Raw genomic sequence first — 18,896 nt, 5'->3', positions numbered from 1 at the left:
GGGGGTTGATGTGCGAGGGTTTTGAATGCATGAGGGGTGTGACACGCTGCCCAACCCCCGTGCAGCAGGTATGGCGCTGCGCCTGGAAGGGGTGGGCAGCTGAGCGGCGTCCTAGTGGTGCTCATACCCGGCGGGCGGCCCCATCGCCTTGATCATGCCTTTGAGCATTGGGATGATCTCGCTGCAGGCGCAGACGCGGGGGTGCGGGGCCGCGAGTGGGCCGGGAGCAGGGCGCGGGCTGGCACAGAGTCGGGCTGGCGCAGGGTGAGGGCCGCCCTCCAGCTCGCGAGTGAGCTGTCCACCCCGGCAGCCACCACACACACCGCCCGCGCACCGCGCCCGCCCCGCCCGCTCTGTCTCCCCCTCCCTGCCCTCACCACATCGCCTGCCGGCCCACCTGAAGGACTGGCGCCCCGCCGGCTCGCCGAAGCATGCATCTATGAGTTCTCGTATGGCGGGCGGCCCCTCCTCTGGCGTGCCCAGCCGCTCGTCGTTCCACCCCACCGCGCCCACCACCTGCATCGCCGACTTGTCGTGCCAGGGCTCCTCATTGGTCATCAGCTCCCACCTGGAGAAAGGCAGGCAGGCAGGCAGGCAGGCAGGCGGGCAGGCAGGCGGCAGCGGAGCGCAGGGCACATCAGCCACGGCACGGCACAGCGCAGCGCAGCGCAGCAGCGCGCAACGCAGCGCAGCGTGCGCCCAGCAGGGTGCAGCGCAGCGCGCCGATGTGCACGGCACAGCGCAGTCCCGGCGGAGCATCCCCACTCCCGCTCACAGGATCACGCCGTAACTGTACACGTCGCACTTTTCGTTGTACGGCTGGCTGCGCAGCACCTCTGCAGCACCATGGCAGCGGCGGCGGCGCGTGCCAGTGACGTGCAGTGGAGCGCAGCCGCCGTGCAGGATCGAGGCCTGTGCACTGCCTGGTGCCAGGTAGCTGCACCACATCCGATCCGCGGCAGGGGCGGGGCGCGGGCGGGGCGCAGACCTGGCGCCGTCCACTCTGGCGTGCCAGCCTGGCTCTTGGTGCTCAGCATGGTGGAGCGCCGCGCCCGCGACAGCCCAAAGTCGCACACCTGTCCTCAGGGGCGCGGCGCATGTGGGGCCAGCAGCAGTTGGCGCCAGCCCAGCTCACCCAGCCACCACACCAGCCCGGTTGTTGCACCACAACCACTGCAACCCATGAGGGAGCTGCTGCCTCCCCTCCCCACCTTCACAGTCAGGTCCTTGTCCACCAGCAGGTTGGGGCTCTTGAGGTCGCGGTGGATGATGGGCGGCTTGCAGGTGTGCAGGAAGTTCTGCGGCGGCGGGGCAGAGGGGCAGGGGGGTGCGGCGCAGCCAGGCGGGCCGTGAGCGGCAGCGGGGCGGATCTGCGGCTCGCTGGCTGGCCGGGCGGCGAGCGCCCATGCAGCGGCTGAGCAGGCACAACGCACGGCTGACTCCCTGCACTCCCCGCATGCCCTCCTGGCCCTCCCTCTTGGCTTAACCTGACACCCACCATGCCGCGAGCAATGTCCAGAGCCATCTGCAGGCGCCGCCGCTCGTCGGGGTTGAACGCCGGGGTGCGGTGCAGCAGCTTGAACAGCGAGCCGCGCGGCACAAACTGGGTGACGATGCACAGGTGCGGCGGCTGGGTGACGGCGCCCAGCTGCGCGCAGGGGGGCAGGCGGGCAAGCGGGCGCAACACAGGGTCGGCCAGGGGGCACAGGCAAGGGAAGCCCGCCGGCCGTGGTGCGGCGGCGGGCGCAAGCAGGGGAGGCTGCCGCCAGCGGCAGGCCTCCAGCAGGCGTGAGCGCGGCAGGCGGCGCGGCCGCGCGGCGCCTCACAAACTGCACGATGTGTGGGTGGCGCAGGCGCTTCATGATGCTGATCTCCTGCCGGAACTCCTCCAGCATCTGCAGGGGGGGCGGTGCGCACAAGAGGGGTCACGCGGTGCAGGCAGGCGGTGCAGGGCAGGTGGCAGGTGGTGCCGTGCGCGGTGGCATGGCGGGTAGCGGGAGCAGGCAGGCGGCGCAAAAGTGCTGGGGAGGAGCGCAAGCGAGGCGCCATGGCGGTCCCCACTCACGCCTACACTTATGCCTCCACACTGGCACACCTACCCACCCCCGCCTCACCTGCGGCGAAACCTCCTGGTCGAGCAGCCGCTTCACTGCCACGTCTGTCTGTCGCCAGATGCCGCGGTACACCTCGCCAAAGCTGCGGTACAGGGGTGCGCGAGGCACGGCAGCGCAGGCCTGAGAGCGGGCGCGGCGCGGCGGGCCGCCGCCAGGTGGCGGGCGGCGCGAGCGGTACGAGCGGCACGCACGCGGCTCGCTGGCGGGGCGCGCCGGCGGCGGCCGGGGCGCGGGCCGGGCTGGGCGGCGCCGCACCTGCCGATGCCGATGCGCGGCCCCAGCACAATCTCGTCTGGCTGGATCTCCCACTCCTCTAGCCCCTCCAGCATGATTCCAGCCATGGAGGCCTGCTGGCTGGCCAGCCCCTCAGAGACCACAGAGTGCATGCTGCCCCGCTCGCCGCTGCCGGGCTGCGAGGCGTTGTCGCTGCGGCGCGGCTCGCCCGCCCGCTGCTGCTGCTGCTGCTGCTGCGTGCCGTACAGCAGCGCGTACTGCTGCTGCGCGCCCAGCGACATCAGGCCGCCGGTGGACACGGCGTGCAGGTCGTTGGCAAAGGGCGAGGCGAGGGCGGGGCGCAGGGCAGGGTCAAAGGGGCTGCCCTCAGGGATGGCGCCGCCAAAGGGGATGCCAGACGGGTCGCCGCTGCTGTTGCTGCGCCGCGTGGACACGCCAGGGCTGCGGTCGGGCGACGGCGAGCCGGTGCCGCGCCGCAGCGCCTGCAGCCGCTCCCACTCAATCGGAACAGACAGGCGTACCGCGGGGCTGACGCCTGCAGCGGGGCAGCCGGCAACGGGGCAGGCGGCGTGGGCATGCCTGGCAAAGGGCCCCCGCGCCTAGCGCACATACACACACACACAGCCCCACCTGCGGCCCACCAGCGGGAGGAGGGCTGGCTGGCGCAGGACGCCAGGCACAGCCAGCCGCCCGGCACCCCCATGCACCCCAGCGCACTGCCGTCGCTTACCCATGCCCAACACTTCGTCCACGGAGCGGCGGCGGTCGTAGGGAGCGACGGGCAGGCCGAGGCGCGCCGGCCAGGCGCCCGCGGCGCTGGGCGACGCGTGCAGCACTGGCACGGCCGCCTGCTGCGTGGAGCGCCGCTCCACGCTGACGCCGCCGCCCGCGCGCGCCTCGTGCGGCGGCAGCGGCTCGCTGTTGGCGCGCTGGGCGGGGCCGCCGCGGCGCGGGGCGCCGCCGGCGCCGCCGGCGCCGCCGGCCGAGGGCGCCGCGCCGCCGGGCGGCGGCGCCAGCCCTCGCAGCACGGAGGCGCCTCCATTCAGTACCCCTGACATGCGCAGGGCCTCCACCAATTCCACCAACCCCTGAGAGCCCTGCCCAGACACGCCGCTGGCGGCGCTGGAGGCGCTGGCGGCCGAGGCCTGGTGGCTGAGGGCTCCCGCCGCCGCCGGCGCGCCGCCCACCACGTCTGACGCCGCTCGCACCGGCTGCACCAGGAAGGCCTGCAGGCAGGGTGTGACGGCATCCGGCGGCGGCGGCGGTGGGCAGAGATGCGGGCAGAGGTGGGAGCGTGCGCAGGCGCAGCCTCGCTGGAGGGAGCAACGCAGCACGCTGGCCTGCGGTCGGCGGCAGCCTGCCAGCTGGCGTCCCCAGCGGCTGGGTGGCCGGCCCGGCAGGCGGGCGCCCCGACACGCCCCTGGAGCTACCAACGGGGCGACTTTGCCCTGGACCCTCGCGGGAGCTGGGCCCTGGCAGGAGCCGCTTGGCGCTGCTGTCTGTGCTGCTGTGCCTGCTGTGCATGCTGTGCTGCTGCGCGGGCGCTCACCTGGCCGCTGTCGTCCACCTCCAGGTGTGCGGGGCCCAGCTCGATGCTGATGCTGCCCAGGCTGGCGTTGAAGGCGCCACTGGCGCTGGTGAAGGCGCTGCTGGCACTCAGCCCCATCTCGCCGCCCTGCTGCTGCTGCTGCGCGAGGAACGGCGTGGCGGCAAGGCCCTCCACCACCTGGGGCCGCTGCCGCTGCTGCTGCTGCTGCTGCGCGGCCGCCGCCTGCCGCGCGTGCAGGTCTGCCAGTGCCTCCAGCGCCGCGCTGCCCGACTGCCGGATGGCTGCGGCCTCGTCGGTGCCGCCGGCCGCCGCGGCCGCGGGCGCGCCGCCGGCGTCCTCCGCGCTGCCGCGCATGGAGGGCAGCGGGGAGCCAAAGGGCGGGCGCTGCGTGGCCGGCGCCGTGGCCGCGGCCGGCGGCGCGGCTGTGTGGGGGGAGATGGGCGCGCCTCCCCCCAGCAGCGCATTCAGCTCAAAGATGGTGCTGACCCCCTCAAACTCTCCCAGCGTGCGCAGCGAGTGCTGGCGCTGCGTCTGCAGCTGCGGCCGCGGCAGCGGCGGCAGCTGCCCCATCTGGCGCGCCAGGCGCGGGTCGGGGCCCGCCGACGCGCCGCCGCCGCCGACCGGCGCGTCGGGCTGGGGCCCGCCGCCGGCAGCGACGGCGCCCTCCAGGCCCAGCTCCTGCTGCAGCGCGGCCTCGATCAGTGCCTCCTCATCTTCCAACGACTCCATGTGGCTGCGCCCAAAGCTGAAGGAGGTCTTGACGATGCCCAGGTGCACGCCCTCATCATTCTCCTCCTCCTCCTCCTCCTCCTCCCCCTCCTGCCCCCCTTGCCGCCGCTGCTCCTCCTCCTCCTTCTCGTCGAAAAACGGCAGGGCAGCGGCAAAGGGCGAGGGGGCGCTGTCAAAGGGGCTCGACATGTCGGCCGCGCCAGCGCCTGCGGCTGCGGCTGCTGCCCCCACGCCAAGCTCTGCGTGCTCCTCCTCAACAGCCAGCAGCCTCTCCGCGCCATGCGGCCCGCCCTCGCCCGCAGGCACCTCTGCACGCAAGGTGGTGCGGGCAGCAGGGCTGGTTACTGCTGGTAAAACAATCAAGCAGCAGCATCTCCAGATAGGGCATGGAAAGCAGCTAGTGCAGGCAGCCCCAAGCCACGCTCAGGGATGCGCTGCGCAGCACAGCGCTGGCGCCAGCCCGCCGCAACGCCGGGCAGCCAGACGCTGCCCAGCCAAGCAGGAGCGGGCGGGTCGGCGGCGGCACGCCGACGCCCACCTGGTATGCTGCTGCTGCTGCTGTGGCGCCGGCCTGCCGTGCCGCCCGCCCGCGCCGCGTGCACGCCATCGGCGTCTGCCAGCGGGGAGCTGTCCCACCGCCCCATGCTCTCCTGCCTCCCGGTGCTGGCCCGGCTGGGGCGCCCCGTGGACGAGGCGGCGCGGCTGCCGCTGTAGCTGCTGCCCTCGTCGCTGCTGCGCACCAGGCTGCTGCCCTCGTCGCTGGTGTGCACCAGGCGGCTGCCGCTGCCCATGGCCGTGGCCGCCGCCAGGTGCAGCGCGTGCTCCAGAGACATGGACTGGGAGAGGTGGCGGCTGCCCAGGGGGGAGGCACTGGGTGTGGAGGAGGGGTCGGCGGCCCGGCTGCCCATGGCCGCCGCTGCCGCCGCAATGGCCTGCTCCACGCCTGGCGCATCCAGAGCCCCGCGCTGCCTGTCGGGCAGCGGCAGCGTCTGCTGCGGCTGCAGCCGCAGGCGCTGCTGGCGCGGCCGCAGCACCCCCATGGGGCCGTCCCCGGCGAGTGCCGCCCGCTCGCCTGGCGGCGGCGCGCGCTGCTGCCGCTGCGCCGCCGCTGCACCCGCCGTGGCTGCCGCTTGCGTCAGGTGCTGCGAGGAGCGCCCCGGCTGCGAGCCATCCAGCGCCGCCAGCAGGGCAACCTCCTCAGCCGTCAGCCGAGGCTGAGGCAGCGCGTGCGGGCCCGCTGCCAGCGGCGGGCGGCCGCCGCTCCACCGCCGCCGCTCCTCATCCAGCTGCGCCGCGGGGGCGGAGACGCTGGGCACCAGGCTGCCCGCGGCGGGGTCGCCCTGCTGCTGCGCCGGGGACGGCAGCGGCTGGCTGCTGAAGCCTCCCGCCAGCGCCGCGCCCGCGGCGTCCGCGCTGCGCGGCGGCAGGCGGCAGCGCCAGGGCGCGTCAGCGCTGCTGAACAACAGGCACAGCACCGACACTCGGCGGCACCAGCAATATTAGCAAGGCAGGTGACGGGCGTGCATACAGGGCAGCGGGCAGAGGCCAGCAGCGCGGCCAGCCCCATATCGTGGTGCATACCTGTCTGCCTGCACCCCGCTCGAGGCGGCAGCCATGCGTGAGGAGGAGGAGGCACGCCCGCTGCGCACGCTAACGTCCGGGAAGGCGCCAGCAGCAAGCGGCGCCACCTCCCCTGCAGCCGCACGCGCGGCGGCGGCTCGCGTGAGTCCGCCGGCCCTCCCGCCTGCTGCCTGGCGCGGGCCACGGGCCAGCCGGCAGCCAGCAGCGCAAATGGACACCCTCCCCAGCCCCGCCCGCCCGCCCACCACCACCACCTTGGCACAGCAGTGGCCGCCCACCCTTGCAGCCGGCGGGCCGGGAAGCGGGCGTGCCGGCCCGGGCATCACCCCCGGGCGCCACCACGCCACCCTCCCAGCCCACCTGGCCGCGCCAGCAGGTCAACGCAATACTCTCTCTGGTCAACGCAGACGATGGCCTTGGCGCCGTAGCTGTCGTTGTCTGCACGGCAGGAACCACCCGCCGGGTGGGCGGGCCCAACAGGCGGCGGGTCAGGCAGGGCGCCGCCCGCGCCAGGCAGCCCAGCCTGGACGGTGTCATCCTGGCACCGGAAGAAGCCAGCCGGCGGGCGCGGCAGCGTGGCACTTGCAGCGCAGGGCAGCCATGCATCGGCAGGGGCAGGGGCAGGGGCAGGCAGGCGGGCGGGCGGGCGGGGCGGCCTCACCCTCCAGGCGCCGCCCCTTGACGATGCGGCAGGGCAGGCCCAGGCCGTCTGCCAGCGCCTTGTACAGGAGCGCCCGGTGGCGGTCGGCGCCCATGTGCAGCAGGCCGATGAGCACCACCACAGACGCACCCTGCACCTTGAGCCGGTTGATCATGCCGCACCACTGCTCCGCCGCGGCGGGCCGCGAGTCCTGCGCGGCAGGCGGGCGGGCAGGGCGGCGGGCGAGCAGGGCGCTCAGGGCAGCGCTGGCGCCAGGTGGCGCCCGGGCAGCGACGGCCGGCCGCTCCTCCAAGGCCGGGGCCGTTTGCGCGGCACCCACCAGTGCGCCGCCCATGTGCCCTGCCACCACGTGCGCCAGCGCCTGGAACCGCGCCAGGCTGTCGCCCGGCCCGCAGCGCGCCACCGCCGCCGCCGCCTCCTCGTGCATGGCTGCCAGGTGCTGGTCGTGGCGGCGGTCCACCAGCACCACCTCCCGCCGCCTGTCCGGCTTGGGCACCACCTGGAGGCGCGGCGCCGGGTTGGGTTGGGGTGGGGGGTGGTGGAGAGCAGGCGGGCGGGCGGGCAGTAGGCGCGTGGGGCCTCCCGCATGCCATGCGACGCCAGGCATGCAATCCGAGCCCAGGCCCACGTATTGCCGATAGCCAAGGAAGGCCTGCGCCCCCAGGCCCGCGGGCACAAGCCCACCGCAGCAGCCCGGCAGGCTGGAGTGGCAGGCCCAGGCTGCCCCAGGTACCCACCTGCATGAGCGCCGCCAGGTGCGGGAAGCGCCCGGGCGGGCACACCTCTGCAAACTCGCCATGCACCTCGTAGAAGCCATCCACCACGCGCTCAGAGTAGCCCAGCGCGTTGGACCGCCAGTAGCGCACGCTCTGCGCCTCCGCCGCCAGCAGCTCGCGCGTGGTGGGGCCCGTCAGCTCCTGCAGGTAGGTCTGGCGCAGCGCCTGCACCGGGGAGGGGAGGGGCGGGTGCAGCAGCTCCATACCGAGGGGAACCTGTGCCGCACGTTCTTTTGCAGAGCTGCGGATTTCTGCAGACTGAATCTGTCTGCAGGACTGAACACACAAACAGCAAAGGCACAGGACGCCCCGGCGGTCCCGACGGGCGCCGGGCGGCAGGCGAGCAGCGCACCTCCTGCCACCGCGTGGATTTCTTCTTGCTCATGGATTGAGCCCGTGCTAAAGTTTGGTTGGCCGGCTGCGAAGCCACTTTCAGTGGTGGAGGCTGGGAGGGTGTGGGCTCCTCCTGGGAGTCCCTCCCTGCCTGTGCTGCAGGCTGAGCATCCGGCTGGCGGGCTTCTGGTGCTGGAGGAGGAGCCTGCTTACTCCTGCTTCTTCGCAACCTGCTCCACATGCTCTGCTGTTTATGCGGGGGGCCTGCTCCGCCGTACCCTTTTCAGGTGAGGTTCTGCTCAATTGGAGGGCATAAGGAGGGGGGTTGAGACCCCCGCAAGAAGAGCTTCTTCAAGAAGGCCGCCCATCGGCCTCCCCGGGGTTTGCACACGAACAAATTATGGACACAATGATGAAATGTGCGTTCCCTAGGGAGAAGGAGGCCCCCCCAAATCTCTCGTGCTTTGTCGACCTGGCATCGCATGATGGCCGCATGATGCAGCTATCACTGATGGTATCAGCCGGTGGGTTGAACGTTTCGCCCGTGCTCCTGAGCGACTGCTGGCGAACGCAGCCAGCAAGCTCACCCACAGCTGTGCTGGTCTCCCCGCCACGCAACTTCGAGCGCGCTGCAGCATGCAGATTCAGGCGGTGATGCGGCCTGCCCTGGCCCAGCCGGCGCGCCCCGCCGCCCCTCTACCCGCACGCCGTCGCTGCTGCGTGGCACCCGCCGGCGGCGATAGGGCGGCTGACGCTGTGCCAGAACCTCCACCTGGGGTCGACAGGCGCACTCTGCTTGGCACAGCTGCAGCACTGGCAGCAGCCGTCGCCTGCCCGCCGGCGTGGGCGATCCAGGTGGGCATCGGAAATGATGTGGAGGTGGCTGGGTGAGCGGACGGAGGTGGCTGGGTGTGGGTCGCTGCTGTTCAGCTCGTGTGGTATTGGTGCAGGGCCTGATTGCTGGGCGCATTCCTGGCGTGACGGGCCCGGATTCCGAGGGCTACATGACTTACACTCGGCCCGAGGGCAAGAGCGGTGAGCCCGCCCGGGTGGCTGTTGCATTTTAGACTGCGACAGCAGCACTGCTGTCGGGCCAGCTGCCGGGAGGTGGGCACCCGCTGTTACGGTTGTTGTTCCATGACGCTGCTGCAGGCGGCCATGGCGTGGGTTGGAGCGAGATCCAGCGGTACTCCTTCAAGGTGCGGCCCACCACCCCCTGTGCCAGCAGGGCCGTTGGGGCGAGGCGGTGCTCCGAGCTGGAGTGGTGTTCTGCGGTTAGGGTGCGTTCGGTGGCGTGCGGCCCTGCCCTGCAGGTCCCCGAGTCGTGGGAGGAGGTGCCGGTGAGCATCGCGGATCTGGGCGGCACAGAGATCGACCTGCGGTGAGCCAGCCAGCCCGCCGCAACCGTGGCTTCCTGGCCTGCTCGTCCACGCTCGCTCCGCGCTAGTTCCCTTTGGAGCCGCCGTGGTATCGTCCTTCATCCAGCGCCCCACCCTGCTGCTTGGCTCTGCTTGGCCCACCCCGCCTCTCCATGGCAGGTATGGCAGCAGGGAGGAGGGCAGCCTCATGGTGGTTGTGGCCCCGGTGCTGCGCTTCAAGGAGGTGGGCATCAACGCCAACATCACGGTGCGGGACCTGGCGCCACCCGAGAACATCATCGCAGGTGGGAGGCCGCGTGGCTGCCCCCTGCTTGTCTACCCATGCTCTCCCCAATCGCATATGCAATCTCGCGCCGCCCCTGAACGCTTGCCTGCCTACCTGCTTGCCTCGCCCTGGGCCTGCAGGGTTTGCGCCGGAGCTGTTTGGCAGCCCTCTGCAGGAAGAAGATGTGCTGGACATGCAGGTTGCTTGGGGGCTGTGCCCACCAGTGCCCGCCCTGAACCCGCACCGAGAAGCACCCTTCCCCTTCTGGGATGGCTGTAGCTGAGGCGCTGCCCTGCGCTGCTGTTGCTAAGGCTGCACGCCTGTGTTTGAGGTTGGGCCGTGCCTGGCTGGGCTGCGCTGCAGGTGCTGGAGAAGGGCGGCCTGCCGTACTACTTGTATGAGCTGACCAGGCACCGCCTTGTGGCGGCCACCGCCACCGGCAACCGCCTGTACATGCTTGCCGTCAAGAGCAACAGCCTGCAGTGGCGGAAATCGGGCGGCAAGCTGACCAAGATCCGGGACAGCTTTGCGGTGCCGCCCAAGATCGATGCCTGAGCACTGGCGCTCTGCGCGGCGGCATGCCCAATTCACCGGCGCCCGTTGCACAGCTGTGGGAGAGGAGTGGCACGGGCTGCTGCTGTTTCTTGTTACTGCCTCTCTTGAATCCAGTCCTTGTTTTTTTCTGGTGCATTGTACTGTGCTGCAATTTTGGCCCAGCCTGTAGGCCTCATTTCATGAATGCTAAACTCAAGACAATGCCGTCCCTCCTGTCTAGCTTTCCGCTCCCACCTCCGCTGCACACCCATGCACCACAGGCGGCTGCGGAGTGTGGCTTTGCGCTCGCATCCTACCTTGTCATTTAATTTGGAGGAAAGATGCCTTTTTTTGCAACTCTATGTTAACCCCGCACCACCTCCGGCACGCTTCTAAGGTCCTGCTCCCACTGCCACCACGCCTTCCTTGCAGGCGGTCCAGTGTCGGTGCAACAGAAGAGCCCTGGCAGCTGCTACGCCGCCGCTCCCTGCTCATGACACACATTGTGCCTTCTGCCGCCTGAGCAGGTTGGTTCTGGAGCCGTTGTAGGCTGCTGCCTCGCTGCCACTTGCACCCCCCGCCGCACGCTGTGCTGCCGCTGCCGTCGCTGCGGTGCCGGTGCAGCTGCCCCACCTTCTATTCATTCCCTTTTGGCAAGCTTCGGTGGCAACAGCGTGGCCATGGCCACGGCCGCTGCTTGCCCGTAACACTGTCCAGAGGATAGATCATGGCACATAAGATGGCCATGGGCGGCGCGGCATTACACCGCGGTACTACATGTCCTTTTCGGCCGTCCCGCGCCGGACCTCCAGTATTTGGTGGGGTCTAACATTGCGTTGGAAACATGCCTGCGCTTGCTTGGGTGACGTGAGGGGTAGCGCCCTCACTGACGAGAGTGATGTCCAAGCAACATCATCATCGCAGGGCAGGCGCCTTGAAGGCCGCCTCCCTGCTCGCGATTTTGGTGAGGCGGCAAGCTGTGGAGCTATGCTGCAACCGTGCGGGGGCACAGCCAAGGGTCACACATTTTCGCCTTTGCTGCTCACTCGCCTTTTTGCAGGCCACCCTGCTTCCCGTGAGAGCTGAAGATGCCCGCAGCAGCCCGGCACCCTCCCTGAGCTCCTCGAGCGTTTCCCCGGTCCTGGAAGACAGGTGCTTATATCCTCCGTGCGCTAGAGCTGCTGCTAACGCCGCTTTTCAATTCCTGCATGCATTTGAGCTTCGGTGGAGCGCTTCACGCTCCGGCGCTCGCTTACCGACACCGAAGCGGCCCCGAAGCCTCTCAGCCCAGGGGTATTTGGCGGTTTCCGTGGGTCCAACAGCCTCACACCATGCTGAATGTCGCGAATTCCGGCTACCTGATTGGGCTGCAGGATTGCTGCCGCGGGGGCGGCTGCCTTGCAGGGCACCGCCACTGGCCCTCGTGCCGCCCTCTTCTTCTCCCTCACCCTGCTGGGCATCAAATCGAAGCAGGATTTCAACGCTGGAATGAAGGTGTCATACAAGAACACGCTGATGCGCATGGCCCCAGGTGCTTGCATGCAGCCGCTGCTGCGTCGCGGTTGCGGCACACGGCTGGCAGGCGACGCATGCATGTGAACTGCCTGGCTGCCTGCATCCTGGCTGAGCTTGCCCCGCCAGCTGCAGGCTCCACCATCATACCTGTGGCCATTGAACCGGATGACACGGGGCAGTCGATCCACACGGTGGCGCTGTTCCCGGGCTCGGTGGCGGCGGGCACGGTGGCGGCGCAGCAGCTGGCGGCCAAGCTACGCGCCGGCGGGCTGAACGCCTACTTTGACCAGCGCAAGTTTAGGCGGGTGCACGCCGAGGTCGTTGCAGATCCCTACCTGGTGCGCTGTGGGGGCTGGCAGGCCGGAGGCGGCAGCAGGCGGGCAGGGGCTGGCGGCAGGCAGCACTCGGGAAGGCGGCCAGGCTGGCAAGCAGGCAGGGCTGTATGCAGCTGCCACCTGAGCTGCACCACCCCATGGCTGCAGGCTGACAGCACCGGCGACACCATCCCGTCGCTGCCCGGCAGCCGCCCAGTAGCCATGATCACAGTCAAGTGGTACGACCTGGCCCCCGACCAGGTCACAGCCCAGAAGCGGAAGGCGTATGTGGCGGCTATCCAGAAGCTGGTGCCGGGTGCGCAGGCGGATGCCTCGTCATCATGGGGAGGGCCGCCGCAATGATCCGATGCCAATGAGTGTGCCTGGCAGACGGTGCCGGCTTTGCTGCTCGTATGTTTGGTGCGTTCATGCTGCCTTGCAAACCAGCTTGTTTGTGCTGCCGCCGTGCGAGCCCTCATGTAGGCTCAGAAGTGATGTACAAGACTCACATCGATGACGGCAATTGGACGGGCGCCGGAGGCAGTCGTGGGTCCCTTGCTGCCAGGGCTGTTGCTGAGCGCAGATCTTTGGGGCCCCGGGGCGGCAGGGGTGGGAGGGGGGACAATACTGGTGCCAATGCTGGGCTGCTTCCGGCTTTTCAATCCGCTCCTGGACCACCGCGTGCCGCACCCGCCCTACCCCATGCAGCCGCGCTGCAAAAGCTCGCCATGGACACGCTTATGAGCAACGCCGCCCCCACCGCACTGGCAAAGGCGCTGAACACGATGAGGACCCGCCCAGCCAGCGTGTGGCCCGTGCCACAGGCAAGCTTGTTGTGGACATGCAGCCCCCTGCCTTGATCGCACCACCTCCCTCCCTTGTTGGCACATGTGCCCCTGACCCCTGGTGCGCTGCAGTTTGGCCAGATGGCCTCTGATGACGGCTATGCGGTCCGCTGGGTCCCAGACAGCAGTTTTGTGTCGCCTTGCGATGGTGCGCGGGCACACATGTGTGGGGGGCTTAGCAGTAGTGGGGATCTGGCCTTCACTAAAGAACCTGCCAGCTGCCAGCTATGTCAGGGGTAGGCTGGTGCATTGGTGGCACTACCTGCATAGCAGGCAGGGGGGTGGATTCGGCCCGCACCTGTCTGGGGGGTACATAGGTGGGTCTGACGTGCCCCTCCTTTCACCCATCTGTAGTGCACACGACGCTTACGCTGGCTGGCATCAATGTGTATGCACCCAGCTGCACTCGCCAGTTAGTCACGGCCTACTTAGCCGCATTGAAAACCAAGCTTCCAAGTGAGCCGGTGTCTGGAGAGTCGTCTGTGTGCAAGGCTGTGTGGCACAGCAGTGCCAGCAGCAGCGCTGAGAACTAGGCAGCCCAGCCGCTCACTCTGGACACGAAAACCTGCTGCCGCCTGTGCCCCCGCAGGTGACGTGGTGACCAGTGTGGTCAGCGCCATGCATGTCTCCAGCGGCTGCCGGGTGGTGACTTCCAGTGCGTATCCTGGCAGCCAGCAGGGGGCGGCGATGGATCTGGCAGGCCGAAAGGTCCCCTCAAATTACCCTCTTAATGGCACAGTCTTTGGTGCCGGCAGCAAGACCCCCGCATTCTTTGCGGAGGGTGCTGCCGCCACCGGCCAGCAGCGCGGCATGGTGACTGCAAGGCACCTGCTGCTGGACGCTGCCGCCGTCAGCGACCCCCATCCCAGGCAACGCATTTGCCAAGGTGCGACTGGCAGAATGGTGGATGTTTGAGCTGGATGCGCTGCCATGCCAGCCAGTCAGGGACTGGCACAGAACTGTTGTAGATGCGCTGCTGTTTGCCATGCAACCGGCGGCTGGGACACCGGTTGCCTGGAACCTTCCTGCCTGCTGTGGCTGAGATGCCTGCCTGCCCTCTGGCTTGCTGCTGGATGTCGTCTTCCCTGCAGTATGAGTATAAGCTGCAGCCAGTCAACTGTGCGCCGGGGAAGAGCTGTCCAACCCTGACCTTCACCTTTGCCACGGCTGATGCCTACTTCTCTGGCCTGTCTCCTGGCACAACGGTGAGTGCTTGGGGCGGACATGTGCAGGCTGGCTGTGCAGCCATCGACTGGCCAGCATGCCCCATGTTGCACGTGCATGCTGGTGTTGGTGCCGCTACCACAATGACCAGCACCAGGCAGACTGCCTGCATGCTGGGACTCACCCACTCGGCACTTGTTGAAAAACATGAGTGCTGTAGCAGGACTAGCCTCCGCTATCCCGCTGATCGCTCTATCTGACTATGGCTCTCTCTGCTAAGGTATAAGCGTGCTTACAGCGGCGCCTGCACCCCAGCAGAAAGGCCCAGGGGCAGGCGGAAACACCAGCAAAAGGGGCTAAACAGCATAGCATGCACGCCGCGCCGTCGGCGCCGTCGCCGGCGCCGGCGCTGCAGCGCTGCTCCTACTACAAGTGCAGTACAAGGTGACTGTCATGGGGATCAGCCAGAATGGTGAGAGGACTGAAGGCCTCGGCACGCAGGCCAGGGTGCAATTCACTACTCCTGCTGGCTTCATGCTGACCTCGGCAACAGCAACAGGGCCAACCACTGGCGCAGCAACCGCAACTGCCCCAGCTGGCGCCTTCTCCAAGGTGAGTGCAACAGGCCACAGGGACACTGGTGCTCCTCCATGTGCCATGCATTGGTGCTGGATGGTGGTCCTCTGGGCACATGCTAGTGGTGGCAGCAGGCTGATTCTCCGCGCTACCCAGGCTACACAAAGCTTGGCGGCCTTCCTTATGCGTGCCTGCAGTACGTGTTCACTGTGCGGATAGCAAGCTGCCCGATGCAATCCTGCCCTGCCTTGACCTTTCCAAGCCGGACTCCTGCTGCTACTTTTTCTGGCCTAGAGCCTGGCGCCTTGGTGTGTGGATCAGGTTGACTCCACCTGTGTTGCAATTGCCTCTGTGCCCTGCCAACGTGGCGGTGGCGGAACGTTGCAATGCACCTCCCTGCTTCACCTCTTGTGTGCATTGATGCTCCATTGCTGAACCCGTCACCCGCATTCCATGTGAACTGCAGTACAATGTCACCGTGGAGGGCATCAGCAACACGGGGCAGCGGACAGCAGGGCAGAACACGCTGCAGTTCACCACGCCAGCCAGCGTACACCTGGAGTCGGCACAAGCCACCAGCTCCACCACCGCCACTGCCACTGCCACCACACAGCCGGCAGGAGCCTTCCCTCAGGTGCGCTGCCAAGGGTATGCATTGTTGGCGGCTGCCCCATGGGTGCAATAATGCTGTGTCGTGTTCCACCACCTAATCTGCCTGGTTTTGCAAACCGACCGACAACACTTCGCAGGTGGTCTCGTGCTGGCGGCAGGTTTGCCCAACCAACATATCCCCCCTTCCCTGCTGCAGTACATGTACTCTTTGAGGAAATTGGGTTGCATTACATGCAAGTCCCTCAACTTCCCTAGCAGCACCGCCACGGTCAATCTACATGGGCTAGAGCCTGGGGCCACGGTAGGCCACGTGCCCTTTGTGTCCCGTTCCAGCCTGGCTGAAGCCTGGCTGTGGCATCCCACACTTGCCTCTTTCCACACTGGCGCTGCGAACCCGCCTTCACCGCATTTTGTGCAGTACAATGTCACCGTGGAGGGCATCAGCAAGACTGGGCAGCGGACCCCAGGGGACAACATGCTGCAGCTGACCATGCCTGCGGGGCTTCGTCTCACCCAAGCCAAGGCCACAGGATACACAACCGGCGCCGCCACCGCCCGCGCCCTGCCCAGCGATGCCTTCACCAAGGTGTGTGCAGAGGGTCAGCGTGGCTATGTGCTTCGCATGGCTCGCGAGGAGACAGAACAGTTGACAAGCACTGTTGGTTTGCGTCCTGCCTGCAGTTCGTGTTCACCGTGACAAAAGCCAGGTGCACCGTGCCGCCATGCCCAACGCTGGCCTTTACAAGCAGGGCACCCAGCAATCAGCTGACTGGGCTGGAGCCCGGAACCAAGGTCAGTGTTTGGTTGGAGGGCCTGCCATTTTGTGTGATATGTGAAGGGTGGCGTGCGTTTCCTCTTGAGCTGCAGAGCGTGAGACAGGCAGCGGCCAGCTCCAGATGTGCTGACCTGCATCGCTTTGCCTGCGCTTTCTATGTGCAGTACAATGTGACTGTACTGGGCGTGACCAAGACAGGGCAGCGCACCAAAGGGGCCAACATGATGCAGCTCACGACAGTAGCACCTTCCCTGCGCCTGACGTCTGCCAAGGCATTGGGACCGACTAGCGGCACTGCCAACGCCACTGCACTGCCGCCAGGCTACTTCACCAAGGCAAGCAGGCCACCTCTGTTGTGGGGCCACAGCGCCTGTGCGGCTTTCTGTCGGAGTGGATCAGATACCAGTCAGCAAATGGGCGGCTGTGCTGTTTGCTGCAGTACATGTTCACGGTGAAGAAAGCATTGTGCCCCGGCTGTCCAAAGCTGGAGTTCAATAGCAGCACACGAATGGGTACCTTCACAGGCTTGGCGCCCAACACGGCGGTGAGCAGATGGGCTGCAGCAGAGGGCAGCTAGCCAGTGTGACAGATGGAGGAAGAAAAGCATACCATCAGCGCTCGACCCCACCTGACCATTCCTGTTCTCAATTCTGTGCGACCACTGCCACCCTCTCTTCCCTGACCACCTGCATCTCCTCGCCTGCTGCAGTACGCTGTGACCGTGGCGGGCGTGGACTGGAGTGGCCGGCGCACGCAGGGCAGCAACAGTCTGCAGTTTAAGACGCCGACCAAGTCTGCCCCACCCCCTCCTCCCACCCCCACCCTGAAACTGACGTCTGCTAGGGCCACCACTCCGACCACCGCCATTGCTACTGCGTCCCCACAGCCACCTGGCGCCTTTGTGAAGGTGCGCTGTGGCGCCGCAAGTGATTGCCTCATGGTACCAAGCAAACACGATACAGTGTCTAGGGTAAAAGGTAAAGGTGGGGAAGAGCCTCCACAAGCTTAACTTCCCGGTTTTAACGTCTAGCTTTAGACCATTATTTGATCTGCCCGACGCGCCAAGTGCAGTACCCCCCACTAGTAGTGAATGGGTCCCGGGGAGGCCTGTGCCGAAGCCTTGGCGATTCTATTAGGCGTTCCCGAAGGAATTGGCTTGGATTGGCGCTGAGCCGGTCAGCTATGCCGCGTTTGTCCTCACAAAGTTTCGACATGAGAGGAATCGAACCTGTGCCCTCTCGGAGGGTTTAGACACTAGCTCCAGCGCCTTCAAAGAAGGCCTTTCTTAGCCGCGGCCAACGGCTCACGCGGCCACAAGGGGGGCTCAGCACGACTGTTTGTGTTGTCCTGCAGTACATCTTCACGGTCAGGCAAGCAGCGTGCCCTCTCTGTCCGGCCTTGCTGTTCAACAGCAGCACCACACTGGGCATACTCTCTGGCTTGTCACCTAAAACCACAGTGAGTGCCAGAATGATTGTGCTGCTGCCTGTTCGCTTGCAAGAAGCCACGTTATGGTGCCAGCCACATGCCAGCAGGGCACATGCTGCCCCTCCCTCTTCGCGCCACATCCACTTGCGCATCCGCTGCACGCTCCCGCCACTTGTTTTGTTGCAGTACAATGTGACGGTGGCTGGCATGGACAAGAGCGGGCGCAAGACGCAGGGCATCAACATGTTGCAGTTCAAGACGCTGGATGCCCAGTGCCCTCCACCACGTCCGACTCCTGCTCCAGGATTGAACTTGACAGAAGCGCGCGGCCTCAACCCAACCAGGGGCATGGCAAGAGTGTCCGAGAAGCCAGCAGGCTATTTTGCCCAGGTAGTTTGCAGGCAGGGGCGCAGGGCTTGCTGCTCAACAGTGTGCACCTGCCCTCCCACTCCCTATACAGCCCTCATCGCCTGGTGTGGCCGTCCCTTGTGCAGTTCATCTTCACGGTGAAGAAAGCGGCTTGCCCCAGCTGTCCTGCGCTGCACTTCACCAGCAACACCACCCTGGGTGTATTCTCGGGGCTGACACCCAACACCACGGTAAGCAGTTCTGGCGTGGCACCAAATGTGCTGCCATCCAGGCAGGCAGTGCCACGCGTCGAATCTGTGTAATGCACCCCTCCCTCATGCTTCCACATCCACTTGCTTGTCTGCTTAATTCCCCGGTTACTGCTGCAGTACCAAGTGACAGTTGTCGGCATGGACAAGACGGGCCGGAGGACGCCGGGCAGCAATGCACTGCACTTCAAGACACCGGCAGGCGCATTCCTTCGTGCGCCACCCTCACCTCCACCTGTGGCCCCCAAGAGCCTGATGCTGATTTCTGCTCATGCCACCTCGCCCACCAGCGGCACAGCCACTGCACAACCACAGCCAGCGGGCGCATTTGTGAAGGTGGGCACTTTTGTCTGTGTGTGGTGGGGGGGCTGGAGTGTGGCTGGGTGAACCAGTCTGGCAGTGCATTTCACACATGCTGCTCAGCTGTTGATGTTACTGCTGCGCTTGTGCAGTACATCTTCACGCTGCAAGAAGTGGCATGCCCCAGCTGCGAACCTCTGGCGTTCAGTAGCACCACCAGTGTGGGCATATTCACGGGGTTGAAACCTAACACCAAGGTCAGCATGTGCAGAGTTACGGCAGTCGATAGTGGCAGGCAGACTTGAGTGCTGGGCTTCCGCGTGCACCTGTGACGCCGGTGACATTGGGAGCACCACCTCCTCCAAGCCCACCGCCGCCGAGCCCACCACCACCCAGCCCGCCGCCGCCGAGCCCGCCCCCTCCCTCTCCACCACCACCCAGCCCACCACCGCCATCTCCACCTCCTCCTTCTCCACCTCCTCCCTCACCACCTCCTCCCTCACCACCTCCTCCAAGCCCACCGCCGCCGAGCCCACCACCACCCAGCCCGCCGCCTCCCTCTCCACCACCACCCAGCCCACCACCGCCTTCTCCA

General features: G+C 67.1%; 3 protein-coding genes across 3 annotated transcripts in view; 2 read left to right on the top strand and 1 right to left on the bottom strand.

Moving 5' to 3' along the window:
* CHLNCDRAFT_36812 (hypothetical protein) overlaps nt 1-2,443 on the bottom strand; it is a gene marked incomplete at its 5' end in the record, with an annotated part of 2,946 nt that extends 503 nt beyond the window's left edge. The window contains 9 exons of the mRNA XM_005844395.1: nt 1-181; nt 398-568; nt 776-836; nt 989-1,076; nt 1,212-1,298; nt 1,499-1,648; nt 1,827-1,895; nt 2,115-2,196; nt 2,370-2,443. Coding sequence (XP_005844457.1) covers nt 112-181; nt 398-568; nt 776-836; nt 989-1,076; nt 1,212-1,298; nt 1,499-1,648; nt 1,827-1,895; nt 2,115-2,196; nt 2,370-2,443 — 852 coding nt within the window. The 3' untranslated portion in view covers nt 1-111. The remainder of the gene's footprint in view (nt 182-397; nt 569-775; nt 837-988; nt 1,077-1,211; nt 1,299-1,498; nt 1,649-1,826; nt 1,896-2,114; nt 2,197-2,369) is intronic.
* Nucleotides 2,444-8,518: 6,075 nt separating this feature from the next.
* CHLNCDRAFT_36808 (hypothetical protein) lies at nt 8,519-10,408 on the top strand. The gene is made up of 7 exons (XM_005844492.1): nt 8,519-8,832; nt 8,928-9,012; nt 9,130-9,176; nt 9,291-9,358; nt 9,516-9,640; nt 9,762-9,820; nt 9,985-10,408. The coding sequence occupies exons 1-7, from the start codon at nt 8,614-8,616 to the stop codon at nt 10,174-10,176; spliced, it is 795 nt and encodes a 264-aa protein (XP_005844554.1). The 5' UTR covers nt 8,519-8,613; the 3' UTR covers nt 10,177-10,408.
* A 734-nt stretch (nt 10,409-11,142) lies between these two features.
* CHLNCDRAFT_138760 (hypothetical protein) lies at nt 11,143-18,606 on the top strand (the record flags this gene model as incomplete). The annotated part of the gene is made up of 20 exons (XM_005844491.1): nt 11,143-11,153; nt 11,529-11,686; nt 11,803-12,008; nt 12,153-12,300; nt 12,693-12,790; nt 12,902-12,977; nt 13,184-13,285; nt 13,419-13,678; nt 13,921-14,034; nt 15,036-15,203; nt 15,378-15,482; nt 15,600-15,767; nt 15,863-15,973; nt 16,121-16,195; nt 16,396-16,500; nt 16,666-16,863; nt 17,571-17,656; nt 17,845-17,983; nt 18,122-18,337; nt 18,454-18,606. The coding sequence occupies 20 exons, from the start codon at nt 11,143-11,145 to the stop codon at nt 18,604-18,606; spliced, it is 2,697 nt and encodes an 898-aa protein (XP_005844553.1).
* Nucleotides 18,607-18,896: the final 290 nt, after the last annotated feature.

The sequence above is a fragment of the Chlorella variabilis genome (assembly GCF_000147415.1).
Source record: "Chlorella variabilis unplaced genomic scaffold CHLNCscaffold_22, whole genome shotgun sequence".
NCBI lineage: Eukaryota > Viridiplantae > Chlorophyta > Trebouxiophyceae > Chlorellales > Chlorellaceae > Chlorella > Chlorella variabilis.
The sequence above is the reverse complement of the archived record's forward strand: the minus strand, read 5'-3'. Positions and strand labels throughout refer to the sequence as shown.

Excerpts from the sequence above, each read along its gene's own strand:
- CHLNCDRAFT_36808 (XM_005844492.1), top strand. The coding sequence starts at position 8,614 with ATGCAGATTCAGGCGGTGATGCGGCCTGCCCTGGCCCAGCCGGCGCGC. Across the intron at positions 8,833-8,927 it reads CGCCGGCGTGGGCGATCCAG|GGCCTGATTGCTGGGCGCAT; the intron begins GTGGGCATCGGA and ends GTATTGGTGCAG. Across the intron at positions 9,821-9,984 it reads AAGATGTGCTGGACATGCAG|GTGCTGGAGAAGGGCGGCCT; the intron begins GTTGCTTGGGGG and ends GCTGCGCTGCAG.